General features: G+C 40.3%; 1 protein-coding gene across 10 annotated transcripts in view; it reads right to left on the bottom strand.

Annotated features, from left to right (window-relative positions):
* The window catches only part of MAST4 (microtubule associated serine/threonine kinase family member 4), a 546,144-nt gene that overhangs the window by 200,074 nt on the left and 331,525 nt on the right, over positions 1 to 14,545 (bottom strand). The window contains exons 1-2 of one of the 10 annotated variants that reach the window (XM_034656306.1): positions 5,701 to 6,156; positions 1,624 to 1,704 (exon numbers count right to left, since the gene is read on the bottom strand). The exons of 8 other annotated variants lie outside the window; for them this stretch is intronic. In XM_034656306.1, the coding sequence (XP_034512197.1) occupies positions 1,624 to 1,704; positions 5,701 to 5,747 (128 nt within the window). In that variant the 5' untranslated portion in view covers positions 5,748 to 6,156. Of the gene's footprint in view, positions 1 to 1,623; positions 1,705 to 5,700; positions 6,157 to 14,545 lie in introns of those variants that run through there. One more of the 10 variants, XM_034656309.1, reaches the window with a different exon arrangement.

Below are 14,545 nucleotides of genomic sequence, written 5' to 3'. Positions count from 1 at the left end.
TCCTTACAGCTCCTGCTTCTCTTCTCCTTTAACTGTCTTAAGTTCTAGCCACACACAGCATTTCTACAGAGTGCCACACTTGCATAACCTCCTTCACTCTGTTTAACATTCTGCCTGCTTTTGTCCTTTACCACCATCTCTTCCCCCCATTGAAACACCCAGATTTTTCAAGGTCCTGTTTAAGTATCACAGGTCCAATACATCCTTCTCCAAAAACCCTCTCCCAACCTCCCCCTCCTCTGCACTGCCTCAGCATTTGTCTCATACTCTTTTCTCCTCTACTATGACAGCACCTGCATTTTGAATAGCTTATTGTCTTTAGGAAGGAAAAAGAAAAGGGAATGTGAGCATTTAATGAAGACATGTTACACTGAAGAAAAAATTCAGAAGAGAGTCCAATTACTTTTGGTTGGATCACCAAAAGGAGACAAATTACAAGAGCAGGAGAATTCTCTGGATTGTCAGAAAACTATTCCTATGCTTCCGGATCTATTATAATCAGAGAGCATATATTATATGCTTTATGAAAGCGATTACATGGAACTTTCATGTTGAAAGTCACTTTTACAATAAATATAATCCTATCAGCCAAAGAGGAGAATCAAAGATCAAAGTCATTAATTCATTTCCCCAGTCAATTCTTCTTCACAGATTTTAGTTCAGTCTTATTTTAGAAAACAAGAGAAACAAATATGTTAAATTGACCCAATGATAACATCTAAGCAGAAAGCTTGTAAGTTACTATTTTTAAGGAATTTTTCATTCATTTGCGTATGTGCAGGAAAATGTATTCACTAACAAAAAATAATTTAAGTCACTCTTTCCACCAACTGAGAATTTCATTCTACTTTCTTAGGATTAAAAAAAAGATTGTGGGGGGTGCTGGATATTGTACATGTATCTTCTAATTAAGTATGGGGAGACCCACTCTACCCAGACACTGAATTCATGAAAATCTTAATAGAACATAGGTATTATACATACAATGTGAACAGCACTTTCTACCATGTATTCTTCTAACAAACTGGGCTAAAATGCAAGTAGAGCTCTGTGGAGATCTTTCTCTAAAGAACAGAGAAGAATTAATTTACATCAGCCTGTGAATGAGAGGGTGGAGATATAGCTGGGAGTCCTAAAAGAGATGAAAAATTCTAATCCTTTTAAACATTTTAAATGTTTTGTCCTGTAAATAACAGGATATAAAATAATTTGTGGCAACACATATCACAATACTTCAATCAGAATTAGGAAATATTTTCTAGAAACTGTAATATGTTGTACTCTAAGAGACAGGTCAAAATTTGTAGACTTCAGCAGACTGTTTCCTAAGAAAGCGAGAAGAAAAACTAGTATACACACAGGAGTTAAATAACTAATCACCAGGCACGAAGTGAAATATAATAAGATGAGCTAAATGGGAGAAGCACCGCACATTTTCCAGGTGCTCCTGTAAATCACCAAGCAAACAACTCAGCTGGTTTCCTTGCTCTGTTAACACTAAGATGACAGGGAGGAAAGGACTGTGTATTGTGTATTGCAGACTCGCACTTGTTGTGGGGTCTGGGGGAAGGGAAGGCAGAGACAAATCAGCCATAGGCCGGGCTGGCACTGGAGCGCGCTTACCTCCAGAAGTGAAAAGCGAAGAGAGGACTACAGGGGCTGCCTGGGCTGGATGGGGTTGGACTCAGGCTCCTTGGAGTGAGACTGAAAGTTAAAATAATGTCATTCCAATTGGGGAAATGATGGCAGTAAAAATAGCAATGCTCATTTAAGGGACTGTGTTCCCTTTAGGCCAGAATCACTGTGGCATGCCTATCAATACCCCCAGGTAATCAGCTCACCACTTGCCTCTTTCCAGCTCTAAAATAGAGAACAAGGGCAATGCTTCCTGCTGAAACTGACATCCTCACAACTACCGCTGCTATTTGCGTTTATGCCTTTTCTTTGTCACAGAGCAACTTAGCAGGTACCTTCTGTGATGTCTGCAAAGAAAATCTAGTCTTGTTTTATTCAGTCAGTATATTCTATTTCTGATCAATAATCAATGGTGAATCAGTAGAGCTAGAGGGAAGTCATCATCAGACAACAGAATTCAAGTTAAATACTGTAGTTACAGAATTCAAGTTAAATACTGTAGTTTTTAAAAGGCAAAGCAGCAAACATTTCCAAATTGGAAGATATGTTTTTAAGCACTTTGCAGTGAAAAACACCCAACATCATTTTCTGTAATCCTCAGGGGCAATGGTAAAAATTGTTTCTTTACTTACATTTATAATAGATAACGTGAAAACTTCTCACACATATTACTATACATTATTTTACTTTCTAGAGAGGTTTTTTTGAATTTCATCTGTCAAAGGACCATTAGAATTCCTGCCCCCCCGCCAACCTATCCAAACCACCCAGCACATTCACCAGCCAGCTCTCAAATATTCATCACAGGGTGCTGAGCCTACATTGCCTTTATCTTTTTTCCTTTTGGCCTCCTAACTCTCCTTTTTTAGGGAAGAGATAAAACTTAAATTTGTCAGAATCTTCCTTTTAAAAATTTTGCCAATAGATATATCAAAGTATGAAGCTAATATTAGTTAATTCCCAATTATTTTTACATGGCAAAATCAAAATGAGAATTAGCTAGGTACTCTGGTACCAACTCCTCGGCTGAAGTGAGCAGGAGAAATTTCCACCACAGTGCAGTGATTCTTTAAGAACATTCTCCTGCCTCTCTATTGGCCATGACCCTACACCATACCTAGATGTTTGCCTGTCTTAGAGAAGGGGTCCTGGAACGCAGCTCTATGTTGGATGATTCAAGCTGGTTGTGCCCTTTACTGAACAGAGAAATGGCAACAGTGGCTAAAATCAGAGTTGGGCTTTTCAAATTCTCAGTTCCATCCTTGTTTCCCATTACATGGATAATTGAGACTTGGCTGTTTTTGTCTTAAACTGAAATATAAAATTAGTGCTCAAAATGCTCCCACTTACTTAATAAAAATGTTTCAACAAACATTTTTTTTTTTTTAACTTTTAAAACCATTCTCCGGTTTGGTGCCAGTACTTAGTAAACTAAGGAACTGATTTCCTTATACATTCAGAGCACGTTCAAAAGCCACTGCTCTTAAACAGGCTGTACTTTAACTTAGCAGCTCATTGGAAAACTCTCAGGAATGTCTACTGATACAGACATTACTTAACCTCAGTACAATCTTATCTGTCCCCTTCGGTCCGAAAATAGGCATACATGGGCACTGAAGCCACGCCACGTCTCCACGCTGAGACAGGGATCCTATGTGTTCCCAAGTGTCTATTTCTATCCTTAAACCAATTTCTATCCTTAAATTGAAAAAAGAAAAAAGCAACTTACTTTCTCAGAAACTGTAAAGCCACACATAAGCCATCTACATATCAGAAATTTCTGAATAAATTAATGATTCATTTATTTCTGAAATACGTCTGTATTTGGTGTCTCATATCCAGAAATTTCAGTTTTTGAAATAGGAATCAGAAAGTGATCCCTGTTATTGCTAAGTCTGATGGAAAACTCTGAGCTGTATCTACAGAGTGTAAAACATGCTGGTGTCATAGCTCACAGCTGCAGTACCTACAGAACACAGTCTCCTCTAAGAGAAGCAGGACTGTCTCGTGGAAGAACATTCAAAAACTACTCCATGCATTTGGTGTGGCATAAGGTCCCCAAATAATTAAAATGATATACATATATTAAATCTGCTTTTAATAAAATCAGTGATTTTTTAAGACTTTCCATTGTAACATTTCTCTGCAGTGGTTAGAAAGTGAATTGACTCAAGGACTGCAGAACTTGCTTTCTCCATGAATGAATGTAAAATTAACTATGTCTACCTAAGAGTGATTTTACATTTCAAGGTAAGCAAAATGTTCACAGTAAATCTTATGCTAACACTACAGTGGCATTTAAGAGTGATCCCTATTCTACTATGTTGAGCTCCTGGGGGGGGGAGGAGTGATCGATTTTAAACGCATAGTCACATTTAGAGGCTAGACCAAGGGGTGTGGCCTGAGCCAAAACCAAATCCAGGGAACCCCCTGTGTTTAGCGGACCCATATGCGTTGCATCACTGTTGACAAAGTCCTAAAATTTGTGGCATACCTCGGACTCTCAAATTATGGGTGGAACACCTGATACAACTGAGCTTGTGTATTAAGAAGTTACTTTCAAGTGTCTCCTCCTAAAGAAGACAAGATGCGAAAAACAAAAGAAAAAGGCGTAATGTGAAATGATATATACCACTAAGTCTGAAACAACAACAACGATAACAAGGAAGTGGAACAACGAGAAAGAGAGGTGAAACAGTGCTGGAGTTAGTGCTCCTGGGTCTTGAACGTAAAAGCCCCGGCATCTGACCTGTGCATTTCCAGAATGCTAGGGAGAGGGGACTTAGGTAGAAGAATGAGTGCATGCCACTGAGATATGCCATAAGGATGGTGAGGGCTGAACGCTAGGGTGCAGCTGGAGACAGGTCAAAATATCAGGGCAATGGGTAAATACTGCTTGTGTGTCCATTATGAAAAATGCCACAACTAGCAAGAAGGTTCTAAGACCGTCTAACTTTCTCTAAGCGAGTACTTGTTAGTATAAAATCAGTGTGAAATTTTAGAGCAAGGACTGATTAGAAAAGTACTCACATCACTCCAGAAATGTAGTGTTTTTATTAATTTTTGAATTACAAAGTAATTTCCCTTGTATGACGCATCTCCAGGATTCAAGAGGAATAATTAATACTCGGAACTGGGCACAGTACTCTCTTCCTGCAGGCTCTTCCTGGAAGTAATGCAGTATAAAATGACTGGGATTGTATGAATTTCAACTTAAATATAATTTTCCATCTTTATTGGAAGTTAGAAAAAGGTGTATTTCTCTTTTTCTACCAGATTTACATTCAACTGTTTGTTATTTTCAGTGTGCCAAGCACAGACTAACTCACAGTTTCTGCATCTTTGACTAACAGATTTAAAATAAAAATTTGCTGACACTTCCTGCATCACAGATGTTTAACTTCTGCGCCACAAATGAGATGTGGGCATTTTCACGTGGCTGCATCAAATCAGAAGGCAGCCAGATGAGTTAACGGGTTAAAAAAACAAAACAAAACAAAACAAAAACCAGCTAAGCAAATACAGATCTCTCAACTAGGTAAACACTGCATGCAGTGGCTGGAGACTGCAGAGAGGACTCAAAATGCACTCCAGTTCATTAATATTCTGTTGCACAAATAAAACATGGATTGCATCTAATGAATGTTACAAATAACCCTTCTCTTGTACTTTAATCCATTGTAATGTCTTCTATTATTCAATGCAGACAGAGGCCTTTCTTTAGAAAAAGGCAGCATGGGGATAAACAAACAGTGAGGAGAAAAAGACAGCTAGAGCATGGCCTGCTGATACATTCTTTCACAATGAGCTGTTAAGATGTTTCCAGCACTGAGGTTTAGTAACTTTAAATATGCAGCAACACTTCTCTGACTGCAGAGCAAAATGCAGGGTCTGGCTTCCCCCAGCAGCTGAAAACCAAATGCCATGCATTTAAGACATGTTCCCCCACCTCACACTGCAGTGCTCTGAGGCCGTCAGTACAAACAAATGCTAAAGAGCTATTGGTCGCAGGAAAGCCAGTGCCATGCAGGAAGCATTAAAATATTAAAGACAGACAATACTTACTCCAAGGTCAGCCCCGGAATCTGTAGCCTTTCCCGCTGGGCTTTCATGGTTGTTATATGTTACCACACTGTACCGTAACCATGACACACATTCCCTGTCAGCGTCCCGGTGATGACAGAGAGCCAAAAGGAACCTCTAGAAAGGACTGGACTAACAATCTCTCTAGGGGGAGGGGGAGCCTGCAAGTTTGGGTCCTTCCACCTCTAGCGGTAATCAGGAGATGTCAGCTGCTTTCCTTGGGGTAACAGCAGAGCACACTGAGCTGATTTTGTTAAGGGAATGAGGCTTTCAGCTCTGCATATCAAGTAATTGGTTTCTGATTTTTTTTTTTTTAAACAAAGTCGCTCCACTCACAGACCCAGTTTTCACCTCAGTGAAATGAAAAGTCCTTTCATCATGCAGACTGGAAAAAAAAATAAAGCAACAGTATCATACTTGTGAAAGAGTTTATCTCAGCAAACCTCAACTATCTCCCACCTCTCAGTGATGCTCTCAAACAGAATCCGGTCACCCTGGGGAAGTTCCGGTGACTCTTCCCTTGGTGGAGTTAACAGAATCACTCAATGCCACAAGAAAGACATGGGGAATGGTGCTGAATGAAAACAATTAGATTTTTTTCTATATAAGGCAATCATCAGAAAGAGGAATAAACTAACTGCATTAATTTGGGGGATGTTGAACTCTGATGTGAGGCAAACCCTTGTGTGAACAGGCAAAACCCTACAATGGGAAATACCAACTGGAAATGCAAGAGACGGGAGCTTGTATTTTTATTTTTGAAAAGTGATTTTTAAGAACACCACGGTGCTACATACTTTAGAAAAGCAATCAAATACTAATAAGGAAGCAAAGGGAGAACATACATTTTGGAAGCCTGAAAGTTTCATCCTGTATTTATTCAAATAACACAATTTTGCACAGTATTCCTAACTTGGGACTAAGTGTACTTCCATTGTTGTGTATGAAAAACATATCTGACTCACTTCTTCTAATGCATTTTAAAATGTTCTAAAATTCAGTAACCACTGGTCTGCCGAGAAGTACTTGATGAAATTAAATCTTATTTTCACAAGAATTCTAATTCTCAAGCACTGCTGCTGGTCCACATGCACACTGCCAACCTGTGATCAAACAACTGGGTTCGAGTAGTTACATTTAAAAAGGTATGAAGTCAAATTCCATCATTTCACAGATGAAGAAACTGAGAGCATAGAACTGGTGACAGTGTTAGGGTTAGATGCTGGTATATCAACTCCCTATCCCAAAGGCCTTCACTTGCAGGGATGCCATGTGCAGTTGTTCAGGTTGTGCCATGCACAAAGGTGCTGGGCAAAAAAGGAAGCGAGGGCTGAAGTCCAGCCTGCTTCCCACCTTGCCAAACATGCTGCACGGTCTGGGCTGCTTCCACCAATGCCCCTTCTTCTTCATCTTCTTCTTTTTTTTTTTTTTTTTCATTTTAAACAAAGTTACCCTCAGCTTTGTATCCATCTAGAGGGTCCCCTGTTTCTAACTGTACAAAGGTTCGTGTGGGCTAGAGAAGGTTCATGAGATACTCCCAGAACCTTTCTCTAACCCCTAACCCGCCAACATGCTCTGGGCTATTTGTTAACTAGGTAACAAATTGTCCTACTTGTGGGTGGGCTCACAGAAAACTAACCAGCTCTACCTTTCAGTGGTAGCAAATCCATACTTGGAACAGAGTCATTGCATAGTGACCATAGGGAGGCAGACAGAAATGTAAACAAATCATTTTAAGTAATATGAAAAGCATAACAATAAGAAATAATAAGGATATAATAGAACACAAAGAAGTGGGATCAACTTTGCTAACTAAAGGTAGGGAAAGCATGAAAGGAAGCATGGCAAAAGCCAGGTTATGATTTAAAAAAAAAAATAGGAAAGAAAGAAAAAATTCTACTCTGCCTCCTCAAAAGCTAAATTTCCTGAGTTTTTTATTTTCTTAAAATAACCTTTTTTTAAGAATCACATTAGATTTATTCAGTAGGCTTCTCTACAAAGATCTGAAGTGAATTTCAGTTCCATATTGCCAATGGACAACAAAATAGTTTCCCTTGAATTTCCTTTTAATACCCTTAATTTAAAATATCCAAGCCCAAATTCCCCATCCTCCTCTCCCTGCCAAATAAATTTCCATGCAATGTAAAATATCCAGACTCTCACCATTCTTTCCCCCCAAACCACGCTGATCCAAGGAATGTCCCATCCTGGCTGGCTGATTATAATTTCCTTCTGACTGATCTCTCCACTTCCTCCCTGGCACCCTCTACACTTTGTTGGATACACAAATTCCAGAGTGATTTTTTCCAGAATAACACTCTTGTGTTGAAAACACTCCAACAGCTTCTCTCTCACTCTGAGTAAAGGCTAAAAATCTAGCAAACTTGGCCAAACAACAACAACAAAAAAATCAAACAATCAAGCATCAATAGGAGTGACAAGGGTAATGTATTAGAACATACCCAATTTTTAAGGCCATGAGTTCAAGAAGAGAAGGGAGGAAGGACGTAAGGAAAGAGTGAAGAAGGAAACCGGGAGGGAGGGAGGGAAGGAAGGAACAAAGGACCAACGGAAAGAAGGAAAGGAGGGAGGAGGGAGGGAACCAGCCAGTCAGGGCCCCCTTCGGAAGACGCTAGGGAGCTACCCTGTTCATTTTGAAAACGGTAAAGGAAAAAAATTAACCTCTTATCCTGATTTCCCTATGAACCACACCTCATGGATAAGAAAATGATTCTCTTTATATAAGTATTCCAATGGGTAAAGAAAGAAAGAGTGCTATAATTAGAGTACCACCATTTCTCAAACCCTAATCAATGAATGGATCTAGGCCATGATTATGATGACTGGGTGTTCTGTGCCTCTCAGTTCAACATATACGAGGTAATCCTACTAAAAAAGCCACACCACCCCAGGATACAATCAAGCTTCCACATCAAAGCGTTGATTACAGTGTGTAAGGACGAAGAGATGTCATCAGCAAAAGCTAGACAGGGAAAAGCGAAAGCCACAACAAATGACCTGGTATCTGAAGCCAAAATACTCAAATGAGGACATGAAAGGGATGGAGGGGTTAAGTAAGAATGAAGAGACAAATCCATTAATTGCAACCTATGAGCCTGTGTAGGTCCTGATACCAAACAAACACATAATCGGATACTTGGATATCATCAGTGTAACAGACTCACACACTGACTGGGTATGCGGTAATATTATTTAAGAGAATGTTAGGATCAGGATCACTTTTAATTTCTTATCTTTCAGGGATAAATATAAAAATATTTACAGGTTAAATCAAGTGTCTATACTTTGCTTCAAAATAATCTGGAGAAGGAGAGTAAGATATTAATTAATAATAGTACTTCACTATTAAACCTGGGTAATGGGTACATGAAGTGTTCACTACACCGTCCTCTGTAGTACCTATCTGAACTGTTGTGTAATAAAGAAACTGAAGTGTTCTCACCATGCCCACAAAGCTCCACGTGGCGTGTACACACCCACCCTCCCTAGCCTCCATCCTGCACCTCCCGTCCTCACTGTCTTTATTGTACCCCAAACCCACTTCTATCTCATGGCCTCTGCATTCACTGCTCCATCTGCCACCAACTCTTGTTCTCTAAGATGTCCAAACATCCCGCTGAGTATCTTTTACAACTTCCCTGAATGGGCTCCTTGAAATCCCAAGCCTCCCTTCCACCTACTGTTTCCTTCTCTTCCCGATATATTTTTCTCCTCAGCACCTCTCACTTGAGACATATTTTATATTCATTCATTGTCTCTCCTCTACAGGAGTGTGGACTCTAAGAAGTAAGTGTGTTCTAACTCCAGTGCCAAGAACAGTCCGTTCAAGTATTCAACGGATGTCTGCTGACATTTCAAACTACACTACAAAGCTGTGGTAATTGCAACAGCACGGCACTGGCACAAAAACAGACACTTCCGAAGAGAGCAGGATAGACAGCCCAGACATAAGCCCATGCTTATATGGTCAATTAATCTAAGATCAAAGAGGCAAAAATACGCAATGGGGAAAAGATAGTCTCTTCAACAAATGCTGCTGGGAAAGCTGGACAGCTACATGCAGAAGAATGGAACTGGACCACTTTCCAACTCCATACAAAATTCAAAATGAATTAAAGACCTCAATGTGAGACCAAAAACTGTAAAATTCCTAGAAGAAAACGTTGACAGTAATTCCTTTGACATTGGCCTTGGCAACATTTTCTACATATATCTCCTCAGGCAAGGGCAAGAAAAGCAAAATTAAGCTACGGGGATTATACCAAAATAAAAACCTTTTAGATGGTAAAGGACACTATTAACAAAACGAAAAGGCAACCTACTGAATGGGAGAAAATATCTGCAAATGATATATCTGATAAGGGGAAAGAACTCCTACAACAAATAATCTAATTAAAAATATGGGCAGAGGAGGGACACCTGGATGGCTCAGTCAGTTAAGCGTCTGCCTTCACCTCAGGTCATGATCCCACCCAGGGTCCTGGGATCGAGTCCTGCATTGGGCTCCCTGTTCCTCAGGAAGCCTGCTTCTTTCTCTCCCTCTGCTCCTCCCTGCTCATGCTCTCTCCCTCTCTCTTTCCCTCTTTCTCAAATAAATAAGATGTTTGTTTTAAAAAAAAAGGGCAGAGGACATGAACAGACATTCCTCCAAAGAAGACACCCAGATGGCCAACAGACACATGAGAAGATGCTGAACAATACTAATCATCAGGGAAATGTAAGTCAAAACCACACTGCAGTATCACCTCACACCAGTCAGAATGGCTAAAATACAAAACAAAACAAAACAACAAGGAATAAGAATTGGCAAGGATGTGGAGGAAAGAAACCCTCATGCAGGGCTGATGGGAATGCAAACTGGTGCAGCCACTACGGAAAACAGTGTGGAGGTTTCCTTCAAAATATTAAAAACAGAATTACCATAGGATCCAATAATTTCACTGCTGGGTATTCATCCAAAGGAAATGAAAATACTAATTCAAGAAGATATATGTGCCTCTGTTTAGTGCATTATTTCTGATAGCCATAATATGGAAGCAACCTAAGTGTCCACTGAAAGATGAATGGATAAAGAAGATACAGTCTGTATGTCCATGCATTGTATACACACACACACACACACACACACACACACACACACACACACACACAGAGTGGAATATTACTCAGCCATAAAAAAGAGCGAGATCTTGCCATTTTCAAAAACATGGATTGGCTTAGAAGATACAAGGCTAGGTGAAATAAGACAAAGAAAGACAAATGTCATATGATTTCATTCATATGTGAAATTTAAGGAATAAATGAACAAACAAGACAAAAACAAAAAAATAAAATCTTAAATACAGAGAACTTGTAGCTGCCGAAGAGGAGGTTGGTGCGATGATGTGTAGAACAAAGATAAAGGGGATTAAGAGCACACTTATCTTGATGAGCAGTGCATAATGTATAGAATCACTGAATTGCTATATTATACTCCTGAAACTAATATAACACTGTATGTTAACTATACCTCAATAAAAAAAGAAAAAAAATCTGCTCAAAGAAGAATGAATGGTTCTCCCTATAATAGTGCAACTCCCAACTAAGGACACTCGTCCTCCTTTCTCTTACAAGTACAGCTCTCCACAGTGTTAGAGAACTAACCAAATGGTACCAACAGCTCAGAGAGTGACATTCAAGAAAGTGGAGAGTCAGGATTTGTTCAGATACCACAGAAAGACCCAGAAAGACCCCTACTGGCTGGAAAGCACACACCAACTATTAGCTGTACACACGCGTGCAGAGGAGGAACCTCAGGTAACATTAGAGTAGGGTGCTATGTTTTGGTGGGATGTGGGGAGCACACTGCTTGAACTACACTGGAATGACTGAGAAGACATATACACAACAAAGTTGAAGTTAAGCAGCTTTCTAATGTTACAGGGAGGGAACACCACTGTGCCCTTAATGGTGGAAATATGGGTTCTAAAGAAATCCAGTATCATATCTTAAGGTGGGTTGTTCCACATATACTCTAGAATGGTGGTTCTCAACCAGGGATGGAAATGTCTGCAGACATATTTGGTGGTCACAATGGAGAGGAGGGGGGTGCAAAGGCCAGGGTTGTTGCAAAACATACTACAATGCGCAGGACAGCCCCCACAAGCCAGAATTATCCAAGCACAAATGAACAGTGTGGCTCCAGAAAACTCTGCTATAAAGTCAAGGGTCAATTTCTGTAGGACTCTCAGCATCATTAACCAGTTTTAAATACTTCGGTTCTGATTTCATTGTACTTAGCTTAGGAAGAAAAAAAAAGAGCAGTCTTATTCTTTAATTTCTCATTTCCTCTTTCCTCTCTCAGGAATACTACCAACCTAAGTGTATATATATGCTTCTGTCCTGTTTTCAGGGGAAAAGACTTTTTAGAGCCAGAGCCCCAGCAGTGTGTCTACGTCACCGAAATCTAATTAACAGTGTCTCCTGGCCACACTCAGCCAGCAACCTAGATAGGGAATTTTGCAAAGCAAGGTGTATGTAATCCTAAGGCAAGAGCATTATTTCCACATGTTCAATTATTTATACATTCTTAAAAGCTGTGCATGGTTGAGGAAAACTTCCAGAAAAGGTGTATGTCATCTTCTTTGATCACTCACACAATCTAGTAAAAATGAGACCACATTATGAACATTTTTCACTCTCTCAATAGCTGATATTATTCATTTCATCCATTTCCTTCAGCAGTCCCTAGTTCTAGGTATACGAGATGCAGGAGTGGGTAGGACAGAAACCCATCTGTGGAGTCCATTTAAGTTGGGGAAACAAAGTAAGTACACAATTAAGATCATTTCAGATCATTTCAGATACGGACAGGCACCGCACAGGCACCATCACAGGTGGTCGGTGATTCGGGGAGTACACAGTGCCCTGAGATCTGGGTGGGGAAAACTTAGTGCTGTGCGAGTTTCAGTGGCAGGACACAAACGATGAGGAGTCAGGAACAGGGTACCACAGGCAGTAAGAACAGCAACTGCAAAGCCTCTAAGCTGGGACAAGGTTAGGTCATTCAGTGGTCATGAAGAGGATCCTATGTCTGATATGCAAAAATGCAACATCTTTTTATTGAGATTTATATAAATCATGGCATTATAGGATATTCAGAGGTGAATCGCACCTCAGTTTGGTTATTAGGGAATGATATCATTCAGGGAAGCAGGAGGAAGAATAGCATAAAAGTTGAAGGAGGAATCAGTTTTATGTCCTACATGCCGAGGAGATAAGAGTCAGGTTTCACCAGGGATGTACTGTATGGTGACTAACATAATATAATAAATAAATATTAAAAAAAAGAGTCAGGTTTCAATTTTAAGGGTATCTTTAAGGGGTGGAATGAACTTTTCAAGCAGGTCTTTGTGAGATGCAGCTAATGGCTTCTAAGGGTTCTCCACCAGTTCACAGAGCAACTTCAGAGAGCAACGGGGAGGGGTCTGCATGTGTTCATTCACTGGAGAACAGAGGTTAAGCGCCTCCTATGAGCACGATACTAGCAAAGCAAGGGGACTAAGAGAGTGAAGATAGGGCAGAAGCATCCTCCACTCCTTGACCTCTTCCTCTCTCCTGCCTTCTTCTGTTCTTGTTCCTTCCCCACAAAAGGTAAGACCCTTTCTCGACAGACTGTTTATCACTGTCATCTACATAATTTGCTGAAGATACCTTAAGACATAAAAGGCATCAAATTTATCATCTACACACATTTTCTCAAGAAACGACCGGAAGATACACTGCACCTCAACAAGGAAGCAAACCGTTTCAGAGAAATGCATGAGATGGAGGGAAGGGCAATGCACAGAGAGGAGTGAAGGGAATGAGCAGGATGACGGTTATGATGGTGAAAGGAGATCCCAAGAAAACAGCCGGGCGGCAGACCTAGACGGCACACGGTCTGGCTTGGAAGGCAAAGACAGAGACTCACTGAGGAAGAAACTCCATGGCGGGGTACATACAGGTGATCTGGTACGGTGGATAACGCGCAAGTGCAAACAGAGGTTTTACAGTTGTATAAAGTGTATGGAAAGGATTCACGTTGGCTACATAAAATCTATGGAGAGGAACAAAAGGAAATTATTTACTCCAGGAGAAACACAGTTATAAAGGAGGGGGAAGAGAATCATTGGCGAGGAAGAGAAGGAGAATGAGGAGATGAGAAGGAAGAAGGAGGAAATAAAAATAAATATATATATAGTGGTGGCAGAGTAATGACCCCTCTGAAGAGGGTATAATCCCCAGAATCTGTGAACCTATAACTATACATGGCAAAAAGGACTTCACTGACATGATTAAGTTAGGCTCTTGTGATGAGGAGATTGCTTTGGATTATCTGCAAAGGGTCCAATGTAATCACAAGGGTCCTTACAGGGGAAAAGGAGGAGGCAAGAGAGTCAGAGTCAGAGATATAACTGGAGGGAGGTCTGAGCAATGCAGCCAGGAGCCAGGAACACAGGTGGCTTCCAGAAGCCGCAAAAGGAAAGGAACAGATCTCCCCCTCCAGAACCTCCAGAAAGAATGCAGCCTTTTATTTTAGCCTCCTAGGATCCAGTTCAGACCTCTGACCTCCAGAACTCTGAGAAAATGTATGCTGCTCCAAGTTTATGGTAATTTGTTACAGGAGCAATAGGAAGCCAGTATGTACATAATCTGAGTAAGAGGAATACTGATTGCTGATTTAACCAAGAAAGTGTACCAGAAGAGTGCTGTAACTATTTTGGCGGAGAGGGAACTGAGGTAGACGGGGTTAAATAAGAGTTATGCTTCCATATTCTGTATTAGG

The sequence above is a fragment of the Ailuropoda melanoleuca genome, chromosome 3 (assembly GCF_002007445.2).
Source record: "Ailuropoda melanoleuca isolate Jingjing chromosome 3, ASM200744v2, whole genome shotgun sequence".
In the NCBI taxonomy this organism is placed as follows: Eukaryota; Metazoa; Chordata; class Mammalia; order Carnivora; family Ursidae; genus Ailuropoda; species Ailuropoda melanoleuca.
Note: the sequence above shows the minus strand (reverse complement) of the source record. Positions and strands in the feature narration are given on the sequence as shown.